The sequence below is a fragment of the Alligator sinensis genome, unplaced genomic scaffold (genome assembly GCF_000455745.1).
Source record: "Alligator sinensis unplaced genomic scaffold, ASM45574v1 scaffold1104_1, whole genome shotgun sequence".
NCBI lineage: Eukaryota > Metazoa > Chordata > Crocodylia > Alligatoridae > Alligator > Alligator sinensis.
In genome coordinates, this window is record NW_005843032.1 from 82,944 (window position 1) to 98,430 (window position 15,487).

Below are 15,487 nucleotides of genomic sequence, written 5' to 3' on the forward strand. Positions count from 1 at the left end.
CATTAATGTATTTATATTGTAAATAGCAATCAAATTGATTTGGAAGGACTTCCTTGAAGTGACTTTGCTGGACTTTTTGAAGGGTTCTTGGCTGGAGTCTTCTCAGGAGTCTTGGCTGCAGGTTTTTCTGGAGTCTTGTTTGCTTTCTTAGAGAAAGTATCCAAGGAAGTTTGGACGGATGTTCTCCAGGGAGATGGATGACACAGCGAACTTGTTCGCTGGCATGGCGTCACATCGGATCAAGCGTTGTAACGTCAAAACCGACACCAGAAAGTTGAAACAGGGTGTCAATTTATAAGTGTTGTAACTTGAAACATTGTAAGTCGAGGACTGTAGTGGCATAAGCTGCTGCCATGGGAAAACCAACACAAAACCATACTGCATAATTTCATACTTGAACAGAATCAAGAGGGCTGGCAAAACTAACCACTTCAAATTCCTTCTCCTGTCAAAATTTTACTAACATACACTCTGGTTAATTTGTATTGTTCTGATTGTCTGTCAGAGACACCCTGCTCTCCCCTCCCAGGTATCAACTATTAATAATTGGTCACTACTGGATAATTCACCATTATTTGCATTCCTCTTGGAGTGCCAAATTAACCAGAGTTTACTGTAATTTTAATATGAAGTTTCACTGTTAAAAGGCAATTGTCCAAATATCATTAAACCTAGTATTGGTAGGAACCTACTAAAAAACAGGTGTTTTCTATGAAAAATGGTGGCCTCTCAACTAAATGAGTCTGTTCTGATGCACTGGAATTCAAACATGCAGGTGTAGCCTCTGCGCTTGTGTACAGGTGCTCAATGTGCTGAGGAAAACCAGTATAGATTGATACTTAGAGTCCAAGGCACACATGAAGCAAAAGGCTGCTGCAGAGGCTGACTATCAGCAAGAAACAGGAGACCATGTTCTTTGCTTTTTAAAAGGACCAGAGAAAGCAGCTTGGCAAGATGATTGACAGCATTTTCCCTCATGGAGGCTTTTGTGGCAGCGAACATCAGATTGGAGAAACTTGAACACGCGAATTCAAGGGACTACCTGAATCAAAAACATGCCAAATGCTGGCAGTTTTCCTTGTGCGAACAAGCTTTGCCAAGATTATCTCCCCCCAGTGATTGCTTCATATGTGCAGTCACAAAGTCTGCATTGGCAGTGTATGAATCCTTCTCCATTGTGACTGATGAAGCCACGAACCCTCAAGATAACTGTGGGCTGCAAATTTTATTCGTACCTAGGAGCTGGACAGACTGGGACTTGCCTGTGTTTCAAACAGAGCTGGTCCCCATCATGTCTATCAATTTCTGCTACCATGGCTCAGGCTGTAGTGAAGGCAATTGTCAACTTTGGCTTAGAATTGAACAAGATCTCAGCATTTCTGTTTGACAATGCCATGCACATGTTCAAGGTTTTCCCTGATATGTTCCAAGGAATTCTGCCCAGTGCAGTTCAGATCACCTGCAATGCGCAGTCTGTCTTTATTAAGTGACATCTGGTGCATGCAGTTCCCTGATGTGGATAGCCTGGTGTCCTCCTTCAAGAAAGCCTTCAAGCACAGTCCCAGACATAAGCTCCAGTACAGGTAGTCTCTCACCAGTCAAAGTGGGGACTTGCATTCGACTGTGTCACTGTCACCAGAGCCTGTGCTCACAAGGTGGAATTCATGGTTCAAAGTGGTCCGAAACTACATCAAGCACATGCAGTAATACTAGCAGTTTGTGAGCAAGGAGCTGAAAAATCACACCTGGCACAGTGCATACTTAAGCTTTACAATCCCCTGGTACAGGGAGATGTTTAAGATCAAGTGCAGTTTGTGGAGGAAAATGCTAACCAGTTCATGGAGCTCCTAACGTGGTTTGCAGGCCGTCACGCTCTGATCCACCATGCACACAACAAGCCAATGGATTTGATAAGTTGGGTCACAGACATGGCAACACAAGAACTGTCAAGTTGTCAATATGAAAACCAGCGGAGAAGGGAGCGGTTTCAGGCAATAGCTGTGAAGCTGAACCAGTACTACAGGTACAACCTCTCACTGCCACTGTAGTTTAGACAACCGACTGACTCCTTCCTTAGTGCTATTCGGATTTTGGACTCCAACCAAGTGCCTGCTCTGAGTTGTGGCCCTCAGCTACTGAAATCAATCCCTGGATGGGGGGAAAAGAGCATGACAAGCAATGTGCTGTTTACGTGAACTTTGTCAGAGTGCCAGATGTCTGTGCCTGTGTTTTGGTACTCTGTGACCAATTTCTACATCTGTACTCCCTGGCAAAAGGCTGCCTTATTCCAACAAACTCAGTGGATGCTGAGTGTGTTAAATCAGCATACAGACAAGCGTTCACCTCACAATGTAAGCAGCAATTGCTGCTGGATGCTGCATGCTAGTGTTTAACATCTAGCATAATTAACTGTCTCAAAGTTAGCATTGAGTACACCCCTTTTACAACATCATTTAGTATAGTCATGGCACTAGTTACAACTCATGTTGTGTATAGCTTTAATTTCATAAGACATTTCAGTTTACAGTTTAATTAAATACTTAGATTGCTTAATGTTTCCATTAATGGCATCCGTGGGCTTAATCCAGGTAATTAAGCTGTGGTTTTGAGACATCTGCCAATTTGCAGGGAGGGGCTGGACTGCTGGGGCCCTCAGTGGTGGGGCCCTGACTCAATAAGCCCACAAAAATGGTGGCTGACCCTGTGATTTGCCTGCAAAATCAACTGCCTGCCCCCTCCATTTGGGTTGGTCCCTAACTATTGGATGAGTATCAGAACCAATAAATAAGCTAGTAGCATGTTTGGGATCTGTCACATTGATTAAGTGCCAAATCCCCCTAATTTGACTAAGCTATATACACATTTATGTCCTTGTTATGGTACCATGCTTGAGAAAGAGGGGATAAAAAAGTGGGATGAAATTTAAAATAAGTGTCTTCATATTATTGTAAATTGTCCATTTGCTGTTTGGAGTTAGTCATACAATCTATTGGCAAGTGATCATTCTCTTATTAAGTTGTTCTCAGTACACAATATATTAGCAACTCCTGGAAAATAACCTTATCACCTAAAGAGAAGCCTTGTCAGAACAGGGTAGTTGAAGGATCTGTTGGGTTCCCCCTTCTAACGGATTGGTGATGCCTTCATGAATCTAGGTTCCTTCCATCTATGCCTCAGGACAACTGCTGCTGTTCCTTTCCATCCATTCTTTTAATTTTGTTTTATTCTCCCCCCGGATCCTTCTCCACTGCCAGAGTAATTATTTTTTGTATTCTATTTCTTTTTTCTTCCCTAACACCTAAAGGTTCCTCCTACTAGAGCTGCCACATGCTTCTCAGAAACATTGGTAGTTTCAAGGAGGCAGGTCAAATGTATACTCAGATTTAATTCCTATAACTCAACACAAAATAATTTCAGGAGCCTGCCTTGTTGTAGTCCCATTTTATTTTTCTGTAATTATTTTCTATACAGTACATACACCATAAATATAGAAATAAATATGAAAAAGGTATACAAAAAAGTATATTTAACATTTAAGGAGTACCAATACTGCACTTGATTTTTGATACTCACATTCCAATACTTTATATTAAAGGGACAGTCAGGTCAACTTTGGCCCCAAGTTTATTAGAAGTTAGTTCTGCAAAATTTAAGTACAGTATAAAGATTTTTTTTTTAAATTCAAGTGGAATTTAAGTTTTCCCATGCCTTTTGTGCAACCTAAATGTTGAAGCACTATTCTAGTTCATGAAAGCCTCAAAAGAATAGCTGCTTACAGACAGACAAAAAATACACAAAAGGAAAACATCCAGCACTTTAAGTTGGCATGCCCCCACATTAAGCGCAACGCATGCCCACAAGAGGCATTGCGTTAGTTCAACCTGGCTTGCTCAGTGTCTGTGGGCTTTTTGGCTTTTATTTAGTAGCTGATTGAATCAGCTTTATATAGAAGTGCCAAAAATGCCTGTTGAAGCACCCAATCTATACAGATGCAAGGGAGCTGAGTCAAACTCCCTCTTCCAGTAAAGCCTTTTTTTCACATCTGTCAGCAGCCAAAGTGACTATAAACCAACTAGTCTGTTTTTATTGTCTACCTTGAGAAAAATGCAAAAATAAAATATCCTTATTACTGAAAACTGTCTGTTGAAGGAATCTAAGTTAACACAGACAAATATTATTAAATACATTCATATAGCATGATGGTATCCCTGTAAGGTTTCAAGCAGATGACAAATCAATTTAAAGACGGTGGAATTTTAAAAAGGCTTCTGTTTTCAAACTACATGATTTTCTTCCAGCTAAAACATTTTAGCTAAATATTTTTAATATTAAAATCAAATACAACTACATTTGTACAAATAGTGAACCTGTTTTGGCAGATCTTATCTTACACAAGTTCCCTGTCAGACAATGCTTGTACTTTTAATTTAAGGCACTGAAAACATGCACTTTATGCAATCCTACTGATTTAACCAGGACTAACTCATACACATACAATAATGTGTATACGCATTTGCACATGTGAACTACTACAGCTCAGTTAACTTAAACACAGTTCCTTTTTGACTATTTAAAATTTCATTAAAAACAAGGTCATTGCAAAATGAAAAACTTTCAAAACTTCTTGTTTTGCTCAAGTGATTTGTGCTTTTTCAGCAATGAAACAACATTCCTAGATGTTAATTTTAAACTGGCTATTGAACATCTTTGCCATGTGGACAATCCATGCATTAGTCAGCTATGCATATCAGAATTAAAAAGACTATAGCTTATTACCAATGTACAAAAGAGCCCAATCCTGCAACTCCTTAATCAATCCCTTTAATTGATAATTATGACTTACCTGAGGAAAGACTATGGGGTAGAGACAAAAATTTTAATATAGCTAGTCTATTGTATAAAATGTATTTGGCTTTCTACATAAAATGGCTCAGGAAAATACAAATGTACACAAAAAATTTACAAAAACTCTTTGGGAATGCTTATTCTGCTAAAAGTGGTAGAACTCTGAAAATGGAATGTTAGGCGTTGCATTCTGTTTTGTAACATAATTGATATTTTCATAGTGTCATAGTTTCATAATAGGTAGGGTTGGAAGGGACCTCAACAGATCAAGTCTGACCCCCTGCCATGGGCAGGAAAGAATGCTGGGGTCAAACGACCCCGGCTACATGATTATCTAGTCTCCTTTTGAAGACCCCTAGGATAGGAGTGAGCACCACTTCCTTTGGAAGCTGGTTCCAGATCCTAGCCACCCTGACTGTGAAGTAGTGCCTCCTGATGTCCAGCCTCAACCTACTCTCAGTCAACTTATGGCTTTTATTCCTCGTTACTCCTGGTAGTGCTCGGGGGAAACAGTCTCTCCCGTTCCCCGCTGGTCCCCTTTGGTAAGTTTATAGACGGCCACTAGATCCACCCTCAGCTTTCTCTTGTGGAGGCTGAACAGGTTCAGGTCCCTTAGCCTCTCCTTGTAGGGCCTGCCCTGCTGCCCCCTGATCATGCGAGCAGCCCTCCTCTGGACCCTCTCAATGCTGTCCACATCCCTCCTGAAGCGCGGCACCCAGAACTGGATGCAGTACTCCAACTGTGGCCTGACCAATGTCACATAGAAGGGGAGGATCACCTCCTTGGACCTGCTTGTAATGCATCTGTGGATGCATGACAAGGTACGGTTGGCCTTCCTGACCACATCCTCACATTGGCGGCCCATGTTCATCTTGGATTCAATGACTCCAAGATCCTTTTCTGCCTCTGTGCTGATGAGAAGGGAGCTCCCCAGCCTGCTGGTATGCTGCTGGTTCTTCCTCCCCAAGTGCAGTACCTTGCACTTATCAGTATTGAAACACATCCTATTCTCATCCACCCACCCCTGTAACCTGTCCAGGTCTAGTTGTAGCCTGTCCATCCCTTCTAACATGCCCACTTCTCCCCACATCTTAGTGTCATCCACAAACTTGAACAAGGTGCTTTTCACCCTCTTGTCCAAGTTGCTGATGAAGATGTTGAAGAGTGTGGGCCCGAGGACTGAGCCCTGGGGAACCCAACTGCCCCCATCCCTCCAGGTCAAAAACGACTTGTCCACCACCACTCTCTGGGTGCGGCCCTCCAGCCAATTTGTGACCCATCTGACTGTGTAGGCATCAACGCCACAGTCGCCTAATTTTTTTATGAGAATGGAGAGACAGACAGTGTCAAAGGCCTTCCTAAAGTCCAGAAAGACTATGTCCACCGCGACACCTGCATCCAAGGATTTTGTGACCTGGTCGTAGAAGGCAACCAGGTTGGTCTGACAGGACCTGCCTCTAATGAACCCATGTTGGTTGCTCCTAAGCATAATCTCCCCTGCTGGTCCCTCACAGATGTGTTTTTGGATAATTTCCTCAAAGAGTTTCCCGAGGACCAAGGTAAGACTAACAGGCCTATAGTTTCCTGGGTCCTTCTTCCTCCCTTTTTTGAAAATGGGGACCACACTGGCCCTTTTCCAGTCCTCTGGCACCTCACCAGAGCACCATTGTGCCAGCGGTCCTGCAATGGCCTCTGCCAATTCCCTCAGCACCCTTGGATGGAGATCAGCTGGACCTGCTGATTTGAAGACATCCAGTCCCACCAAAAGTTCCCTGACCAGGTCCTCTCTGACCCTGGGCCCAGTTGTACCTCTCCTGAGTTCGTCCAGGATCCCAGTGGGGGTATGTCCCAGTCCCTGCTCAGAAATACAGAGGCAAAGAATTTGTTAAAGAGGTCAGCTTTATCATCTGGTGCAACCACCAGATTGCCAAGCATGTCCTGCAGGGGCCCCATGTTACCCTGTGCCTTCTTTTTGCTCCCTATGTATTTAAAAAAGGACTTCTTGTTATCTTTGATCTGGATTTTAAGTCATAATATTAAATAGAACTCAGAGCTTGGTTCATTCCACCCCCCAAAAAATGGGTTAGTAGATCATTGCCAGAGTTCTGGACCTACAGTGATTATTTGGGTGGAGGAGAGGGGGAACGCTGTGTGTGGTTCTATCCTAAATAATAATGTAAAAAAAAAAAAACAACAACATTGTGAAGTTTCATATTCATCCTAATCTGACTAGTTTGCATAACAAATTTGTCAGTTTCTAATGAGCTTCCAGCCCATAAACTCTTCTGACTCCAATAAAGATGGATACTTTTTCATCTCTAGCATTACAACCAGTACTAAAATGTTATACAGGTCAAACTAGATTAAGCTAGCCAGAGAACTGCTGGCCCATTCAGCTGCTTCAAGAAAACAATTTCAAAATATGTTCCTCATTTGTTGAGGGTCATTTTTAAAGTACTTCAGTCATTTTTAGGCAGACAAGGTTCCTTGGGTGAATCTGATATCTTTTATTAGACCAACCCAAATAGTTGGAGAATAGTTATTAAGCAAGCTTTCGGGTTCAAAAACCCTTCGTCAGGCTAAGGAAGTTTCAGCAGTTGGTGTGTGCTCTTCCATTTTTAGGCACTTCATCTGTGCACATCTGTTTGGAGTGCTTCAAACAGCATGCCTACCCAGGGTCCCAGTTCATGCATGAAATGCCAGGGTCTTGAAATTATACCCCATGATCCCACACAAGTATTAAAGGTCTTACTTGAACAAAAGTGTGGTGTAATTCAGGGCTTAATTTGACCACCAAACCTCTATTACTAGTGATGATGCTCGAGCTGGAAAGACTCTAATCTGAATATTAGAACCCAAGATGAATTTGTAGGCCTGGGAGGTAGACAATATTAAGTGCAAACTTAAGATAGGACTGAGCAAGAGCATGAACATAGAAAACTGAAACATTATTTTTAGAAAGGTACTTTCAAGATAGAACCCCAGATTAAAATGAATGGCTAGATATTTATTTTTTTACTTGATTTAGAATGCATGTTTGGGCCCCTACTAATCATCTTAGGGGGATAGTGGGGGAAGGAGGGAGAGGAAATATTGCTTGTCTCAAATTATACAGAAAACATTTACATTTAAAAAGAAGAATGTCATACAGAAAGTGCATTTCCTAACTACGTTTTAGAAGATCATTTTTCAATAAGAATTAAAATTTACAAACATAGTTTGAAAATACAAGTCTACTTTGTTACACAAATGACCTCAATCTTCTTTCAGCTGTGTCTCAAATCGTTCCCTTAAAGCCCTAAATATATTTCCTGGTATTTTCTGATGCTTGTCTATTAATGACTGGATTGCATTCTTGGCCTGTTAAAAGAGGAGGAAAAATGTAGAAGTTAATTGCTTTCTTTTTCTTGCACAAGTATGAACACAGTAATATCTGGCATCATAGTTCATCCTTCAAAAGACTTTGAAACCCCAAGCGAGTGGGGTGTGTGGGTCAAAAACAAACAAGCAAAAAAAATCCCCAGACTTGTATCCTTTATATAAAAGAGCAATGAAATAGACCAATTAGATTTCTGCAAAAAAATTCTCTAATAAAAGGTATCGCCTCTAGCACAAGTCCCAATTCCTAAATACATAAGTGCTTTTTAACAATTGTATTGATAAGAGAGGATTCCAGGAGAAGCCTTTAAGATGTAACTGTGTATATGCCTGCTTCTGTAGTGATAAGTGTAGCAAAACTATTGCAATTTTATCCCCATTTCATCCAGAGTCAAAGGCAGGGCGATCTAGCTAACTTTTATAGCTACAGAAGTTGCATGCTCAGTAGTTATATAGCTGATGTGTACTCCCATGCAGCAGCTCCCTTTCCCCTCTTAAAGACAACAGCAGGTGTATTTGCTCATACCCTTAGGTATCCATGTCCCAGAATATGATACACAGAGCACCAGTTTTGGTGCTTAGAGACAAACAACTGGCAAGTGCCCAGGTTTTCACAAGTAAAACTTCCAGGTGACCTGAGTTTTGTCACTGCCCGTGCCCAGAACTACCACCACCTTACCAGGGTGGAATTTCTTGGTACCTTTAATGCCTAAGCTACTTTGGGATTTACAAGTTAGGCAGCCTTGTGGAAAGTCTCCCAGGTTTTTTTTTGTTTTTGTTTTTTTTTTCAGGGGGGCGGGGGGGGCGGGCAGGGGGAGTCTAATCTGACAGGCATCAGATTTCACTTAACACACCGTTGCAGCACTGAGTTCATAGAAAACATAGCAATGATGATCAATTTCACTTAAAACCGTAGTTGAGCCAAAGCAAATGAAAGCAAATGGTGACAGTCAGTGCCCATCTTTTATGAAATAGCTTAAAGGTTACATTCCCTCCCCCACAACCAAACCCCCCCCCCCAAAAAAGCTGTTGGAAATTGGGATATGTGAGAGAAAATATGGTAAAAGCAGCTTCTATTGCATGAACCTCTTAAGAGAAAGTAACATTGCATAGGGGACTCCCTAGCTGTTGGTGGACAGGTCTTCTTTCCTTGTGCTGTATTTCTGAAGTTGAGCCAAGCCCTGGGTGCCAGAGCCCAGGTTCCTGAGACTGGGCCCTCAGCTAACCTGGCAGGTGCTAAATCACTGCCCACACAGATTTGCTTGAAGATTCAAGAACATTGGCTCAGCCAGCAACACCTTCAGCACTTTACAGCTAGGGAATTAAACAGAGGAGCCACAATATTTTGCTCTCCATAGCTACAGCTGCTTGTGTTTTCTCTGGGAATGTACCACACTTACAAGTATTTTCAAGGAAGGACTTTTTCTTCTTCATTCTGCACTTCAAAAACCAAGGTGCCCATTTTATTCAGAGGCATGTTATACATGAAGAAATATGGTATGTAATTTTGAATAGCTATATTCAGAGATGGTGAACTACCTAATGGGACCTAATTGATTTGATACTAGCAGAGTCCAAACATTTTCAGGAGATGACGGATCTTCTTTCAGAATGTTTGCTTTATTAGTGCATATATTTAATGAACTTCAGCAATTACAGGGGAGTAATCAGATGACTGCATCATTCATACCTGCTGATCCACCAATTGTCTCTGAATTTTTGATGCCTCTGTATCAAGAGCAGGGGTGGGGAATTATGTCGGCCAGAGGACCACTTAACGAGTTTTGGTGAGCTGTCAAGGGCCGCACACACAACATTTTTACAAAAATATCACGTTAAGAAATTATATAGATTAAAACCAAATCGTATACTAACATTCAAACATCTACCATAACATAATTTTTGTCCTGATTTATGTTTTTTTGAGTAGTATATATAAAGGCAATTGCATATAATAGCTCAAAATAAAGTCTTATTCATGTAGAGTGCAAGTGTGTTAGGAGAGGGGGCTGCCTGTTTGCTAGGTCCTGGGAGCTGGCCAAGGGCAGGAGAAGCAGGGTGCACATGCAGCAGAGTTCACCCACATGGTGCAGGTGCAGTCCATGCCCCCTGCCCCTCTGACTTGCAGCTGCCCCACAGTGTTCTGCATGGGGGCCCCCCCGCTCACTCCCACCCAGGAGAGCCCACATACATGTTCCCACGCACTGGCCTGAGCCCCAGCCAGAGAACAGCTTCCCAGAAGGGCTGTTCCTGCCTGGGTACTGCTCACCTCCTCCTCTTTCCCCTGCTGTACTGCTCCAGGAGGTGGGGAGGGGAGGTGGCTGTTGCAACCAGGTGGCTTCTGCTCCAGAGTCCGGGGCTTCAGCTCCAGGTCGCTTTTCACCCACTCACCCACCCGCAGATGGATGCTCATTGAGCTGGGCAGGTGGAGTGGGTGGAAGGCAGCCTGGAGCTGGAGCCCCACACTCTGGGGCAGAAACCACCTGGTTGCAGCTTTCCCCCTGTCTGGAGCAGTGCAACAGGGGCAGGAGAGGAGGTGAAGCTGCTGGAGGCAGGGGAGCAGAGCAGTACCTGGATAGCTGCAGCCTCATTGGGAGTAGTTCCACTAGGAAGCTATGCATGCTGGCCAGGGCTGGGGCCAGTGGGAGCTCTGCGGGTGACACCCGATGGAAGCAAGTGGGGCTTGGCCCCATGTGGAGTGCTGTAGGGGCAGCTGCAGGCTGGATCCAAATCAATTGGCGGGTACCTGCCCATGGGCTGAATCCAATCAATTGGCAGGCCATATCCAGCTAGTGGGTCCTATTTTGCCCACACTTAATCAAGAAAGTTACATCATAATCACACGAACATAAAGCTACCAAGCTACTCTGCATGTTCTAGATGTTAAGACTGTTGTGATTTGTAGGTGAAAAGGTTAAGATCAAAAATAGTATGTAGAGACTATGGGAGGTGGATCACTTTGCTTTAATAATTTTATTTTACTCCCTGATATCTCCATGACAACTCCCATAATTTTGGTTTTGAAGATAGGGGTTTTTGTTTGTTTTTCTTGAGGAAAGGCTGGGGGTTCTTTTATGTACGACAAGGAAACATCTCTTAGGATGACTGACCAACACACCACAGATCATCTGACTAGACCTGGTTTGGGAATCTAAGAGCTGTTATTTTGATGCACAGAAATACTACATGCTATTTCAAGAGACCTAGAACTTATTTTGGTGCCAGATTTACATCCTGAGTGTTGAATGATTCAGAAGCCAATTATTAATTTCAACAACTTAAGTGTTAACATGCCCGATTGCTCTGTGTAATACCCAAAGGTAAAAATCACCATCTTGAAAAGTATACTTCCACTATATTTAGACATTGACTATTTTGATACAACAAACAAACAAACAAAAACCAACCCTTACCTTCTCAGCTAATTCTGCAGCATTTAGATTTGGATCATATGGGATAGGATCTCCAATATACGTACGATATTTGACCGGAAACCCTCCATATAGAGGAACAACTGGCAGCCGAAAATATTCATACATCCGCCTAAATAACTCTGTTTTTCAATTTATTTAAAAAAAAATAGAAAGAAAAAAAAGAAGCTTTTTGAGAGAGAATATAAATAAATTACATTCTAAAAGTAACCCAGCCCCATAAAGCATTCAGGTTCTCAGATGAACAAACTGCTTCTTGAAGAGTTATTCTATCCTTGATCATCTCTTAGAAAGAATATCAATTTACCTCTGGCTATAATCCTTGGAAGCAAATTCTTAGGATTCCTTTCTCCCAACAACAGTGAGAGACAATAGGAGATAATATGGAATTTGTTAAAGTACAATGCAATGCTACAAAGACATAGTTCCTGTACTGGCAGCAGTAGTATAGTGCTATGCCTGGGCTACCTAGCCCTAATCATAGCTTGGCTGCTGAAATTAGCATAGCTACAATCTTATTTGGAGTGATATCTTATTCAGGTATTTCTACATGACACTACTTTGGGTCACAAGGAAACACCCCTAGAGGTTACCACAGCTGATATGAGGAGAACCATTCCAGGGCTAGGGACAGAAATTACACTAATGTAAGTCATCAGAAACCAGTTCAAATCCATAACACAATAGAAATTCACTGAACATGAGCCACTTTCAAAATGGTCCAAACCAGTTTAAGATAAACCTAGATGGATGTGGTACAGGGGTGGGCAAAATGTGGCCCATGGGCCAGAATGGGCCCCTAAAAATTTTAGAAAATGAATATTTACCTGCCCCTGGCTGCCTGTCATGCAGCCCTCGATGGCTTGCCAAAACTCAGTAAGCAGCCCTCCGCCCAAAATAATTGCCCACAATCAGTATCAGACTTAACTGATTTAATGGGTTTACTGAATGTCTGCCCCAGATCCCCTCCAGATTCAAATCAACTCAGTCCCCCACCATCCTAGGATGCTTTGCACCTCCCCCACAAAGCCCCCTTATAGGATGGATGGGCTAGCCTTGGTCTGCTCCAGCCAAGTAGGGAGGCTTGTTTCTGGCTTCTGGCCTGGGCCACTGCAGGCATGTGGCTGCACTTCCAAAATTAAAAGCAAATGTCTATTCAGTTGCTTCTTGATTCAATCTACACAGCTTAGACTAACCTGCGAAGCTTGAATCAATTCAAAATCCTGCTGGGGACGTAGAAGGAAAGGGCAAGCAAGAAAATAATCCTTCTCCCAAGATACTCAAGAGTGTCTTTTTCCTTCTCTCCTGTTAAGATATGATCCTCATCTTGTTACTTGCCTAGAGACCAGGAACAGCCTTTGAAGAGAAAAATCCTACCAAACTAAGCGTTACTAATGCCACCAGAATGGAGGGACCTGTCACATGTTCACTTGCAAGAGCTGTAAATCTTTGGGATGTAGTAACTTATTAAGGTTAGGATGTGGCACCTAAAGTCTCTCTAAGTTCCACTAGAATTAGACCTGTGACACTGGACCAGAACTTTGTTATGTCAACATTTTTTGTCTTCAAGAAGTTAGTCTTGTGTACACAGCATAAAGACTAATACAGTTCCAAGATAATTAAAAGGACTAATTTGTAGAGTCAGAAGATAAGAACATAAACCAATAATAAGGTAACTAAGTTTCCTTAGGATTTATATTCATTCTACTGAGGGATGCAAACATGAAAGATATTATGCCAAAACTGTTCTAAATCTATGAAGAATGAGGATTAGTTCCTGAGGCAATATAGACTCTAGCACTTGTGTATCACATAAAGTCTATATGTTTATTTTGTGGCATCTGAAGCACATGTGAACACTTTTCACATCTGTATTTGACGCTTGTGATTTCCCTGCACTGCATATCACTTCCAGCCACAGAGACAGAAAACATCAAGAGAATGGTAGTGTTTTTTTGCCATGTAGGGTTGTGAAGCAAGAGGACATGCCACGGTTGAGACAGAATGTGTTGCACAGGGCAGGTGTAGGAAACCTGGAGTAAGAGAGTAGCTGATGCAACCTATGCTTATTGCTCAAAGACATATTATATCACAGTCCTCAAAAAAAAGATGGTTCAGACTGAAATCTTTCCAATACTGTGTGGTTTGGAACTGGTTGTGAGGACTGAGCAGAAATAAAGAGCAACCTTCTGCAGAAAACATTTGAGAAGCTATAGCACACTCAGTAAGAACCCTTGAAGATATTTTCAAAGGTGCCATGGCACTGGTGCCACTGGCTAGGTGAAACTGCCCTGTGAACCATGTTTCCAAGAGACAAAATACAAAGCCAGACCGGAAAGCCACTGCAGCAAAAGAAGGGCTCCTGCCTGCATTAATTTGGAGCATCTCCTCTTACCCCAGGCACTTCCCATTCCAGCTCCACGTGCGTCTCTGGCAAACTTCAACAAACTGTGCAAGGACTTTTAAAAATGTAGGTAGTATTAAAAACAAAAAAACCCTCACAATGAATGAGAAATCTGGCCTACCACCCAACAGGGAGCAGAGAACCCATAACAGGTTTTATAAACATGTAAAACAAAAAGTATTACTCTAACCTTATTATTCTACATGCACACTTAGAAGTAAGTCTCCCTCCCAATTCTATCTAAAATCCTAAATTATTCTGTTAATAATCACAGATCACCTGATATAGTAATGCCAGTCAGATTTGACAACACATTCTAAACTCAAATTGAACTGCTAAATAGCACCTGACCAGAAATAAAAATAAAACAAATCTAAACAGATTTAAAAGGAAGTATTATCATTGAGGTAAAGTTGAACACATGCACAGAAAGTAAAAAAAAGTTAGAAAGTAATAAAATATCTTACTTATTCTTCCTAATGTTCTAATTCCTTCCCGAACATTTTGTGTAAACATAGGAATGATGGGCTAGGGGAGAAAACAAAGAAAAATTCAATAAATAGAGACGTCCTATTTTTTATAGTCTTTTTATTTTTTAAACACAATGTGTAAAGCTTACTTCAGAATGAAAAACTTTAGGCAGGTAGCTCATAGTCAGAGCCCAACTCAGAAGCTCTTCTGCTGTAACAAAAAAAGCCCAAACTGGCAGACACAACTATATTTATTTGTCTATACTCTTAAAATTCTGCATTACTTTAAAATCCTAGAGGCATTTGAGCTCCTTTGATTAAGTACATGCACATGTGTGCAACTATTTAGTTAAGTAGTTCTTTGGGTTTTTAATGAGTACCCATACTAAATATAATTAATGGTGGCTACACCCATTATTATTAAGAGCTGTAGTGAAACCAACTGTGTGCCCTTGCTGTGAAGAAAACTAACAGCATACTGGGCTGCATTAGTAGGAGCACTGCCAGCAGATAAAGAGTAATGATTCTTTCCCTCTAGTAGGCGCTGGCAGGGCCACATCTGGTGTACTGTGTCCAGTTTCAACCCCTCCTCCCCTCCAAAAGATCTCTGCTCTTTGACACCAATGCTGTCTCAAACTAGAGGTGCATGAATACATCAAAGATCGGATAGGCAAAGATATAAAGAAAATTTTCTGCATCAGAAATTGAACCGATGAAGCTGATAATTTCTCCAGTAAATATCCGTGTGTGTGTGCAGCTGCAGCACAGCACGTAGGCAATGACGAGCACAGCTCAGCAGCGTGGAGACCTGCGTGCAACTGGTAAATCTGGTGCGGTGGAAGGGGAAGGAGGAGGGGTTGGGGGGCTAGATTAAGGCTGCCAGTGAGGGAAGGTGTGGGGTTGGGGCTGGGGCAACTGCTGCCCAGCAGAGCCAGGGTGGGCATGAGGCAGAGGCATGG

The 15,487-nt window shown here is 42.0% G+C and overlaps 1 protein-coding gene across 2 annotated transcripts in view; it reads right to left on the reverse strand.

Annotated features, from left to right (window-relative positions):
• Positions 1 to 7,831: 7,831 nt before the first annotated feature.
• LOC102384080 (transmembrane protein 68-like) overlaps positions 7,832 to 15,487 on the reverse strand; it is a 29,334-nt gene continuing 21,678 nt past the window's right edge. For both annotated transcript variants that reach the window (XM_025193228.1, XM_006036845.3), the window contains 3 exons: positions 14,526 to 14,586; positions 11,637 to 11,776; positions 7,832 to 8,205 (listed from right to left, as the gene is read on the reverse strand). In XM_025193228.1, the coding sequence (XP_025049013.1) occupies positions 8,101 to 8,205; positions 11,637 to 11,776; positions 14,526 to 14,586 (306 nt within the window). In that variant the 3' untranslated portion in view covers positions 7,832 to 8,100. The remainder of the gene's footprint in view (positions 8,206 to 11,636; positions 11,777 to 14,525; positions 14,587 to 15,487) is intronic.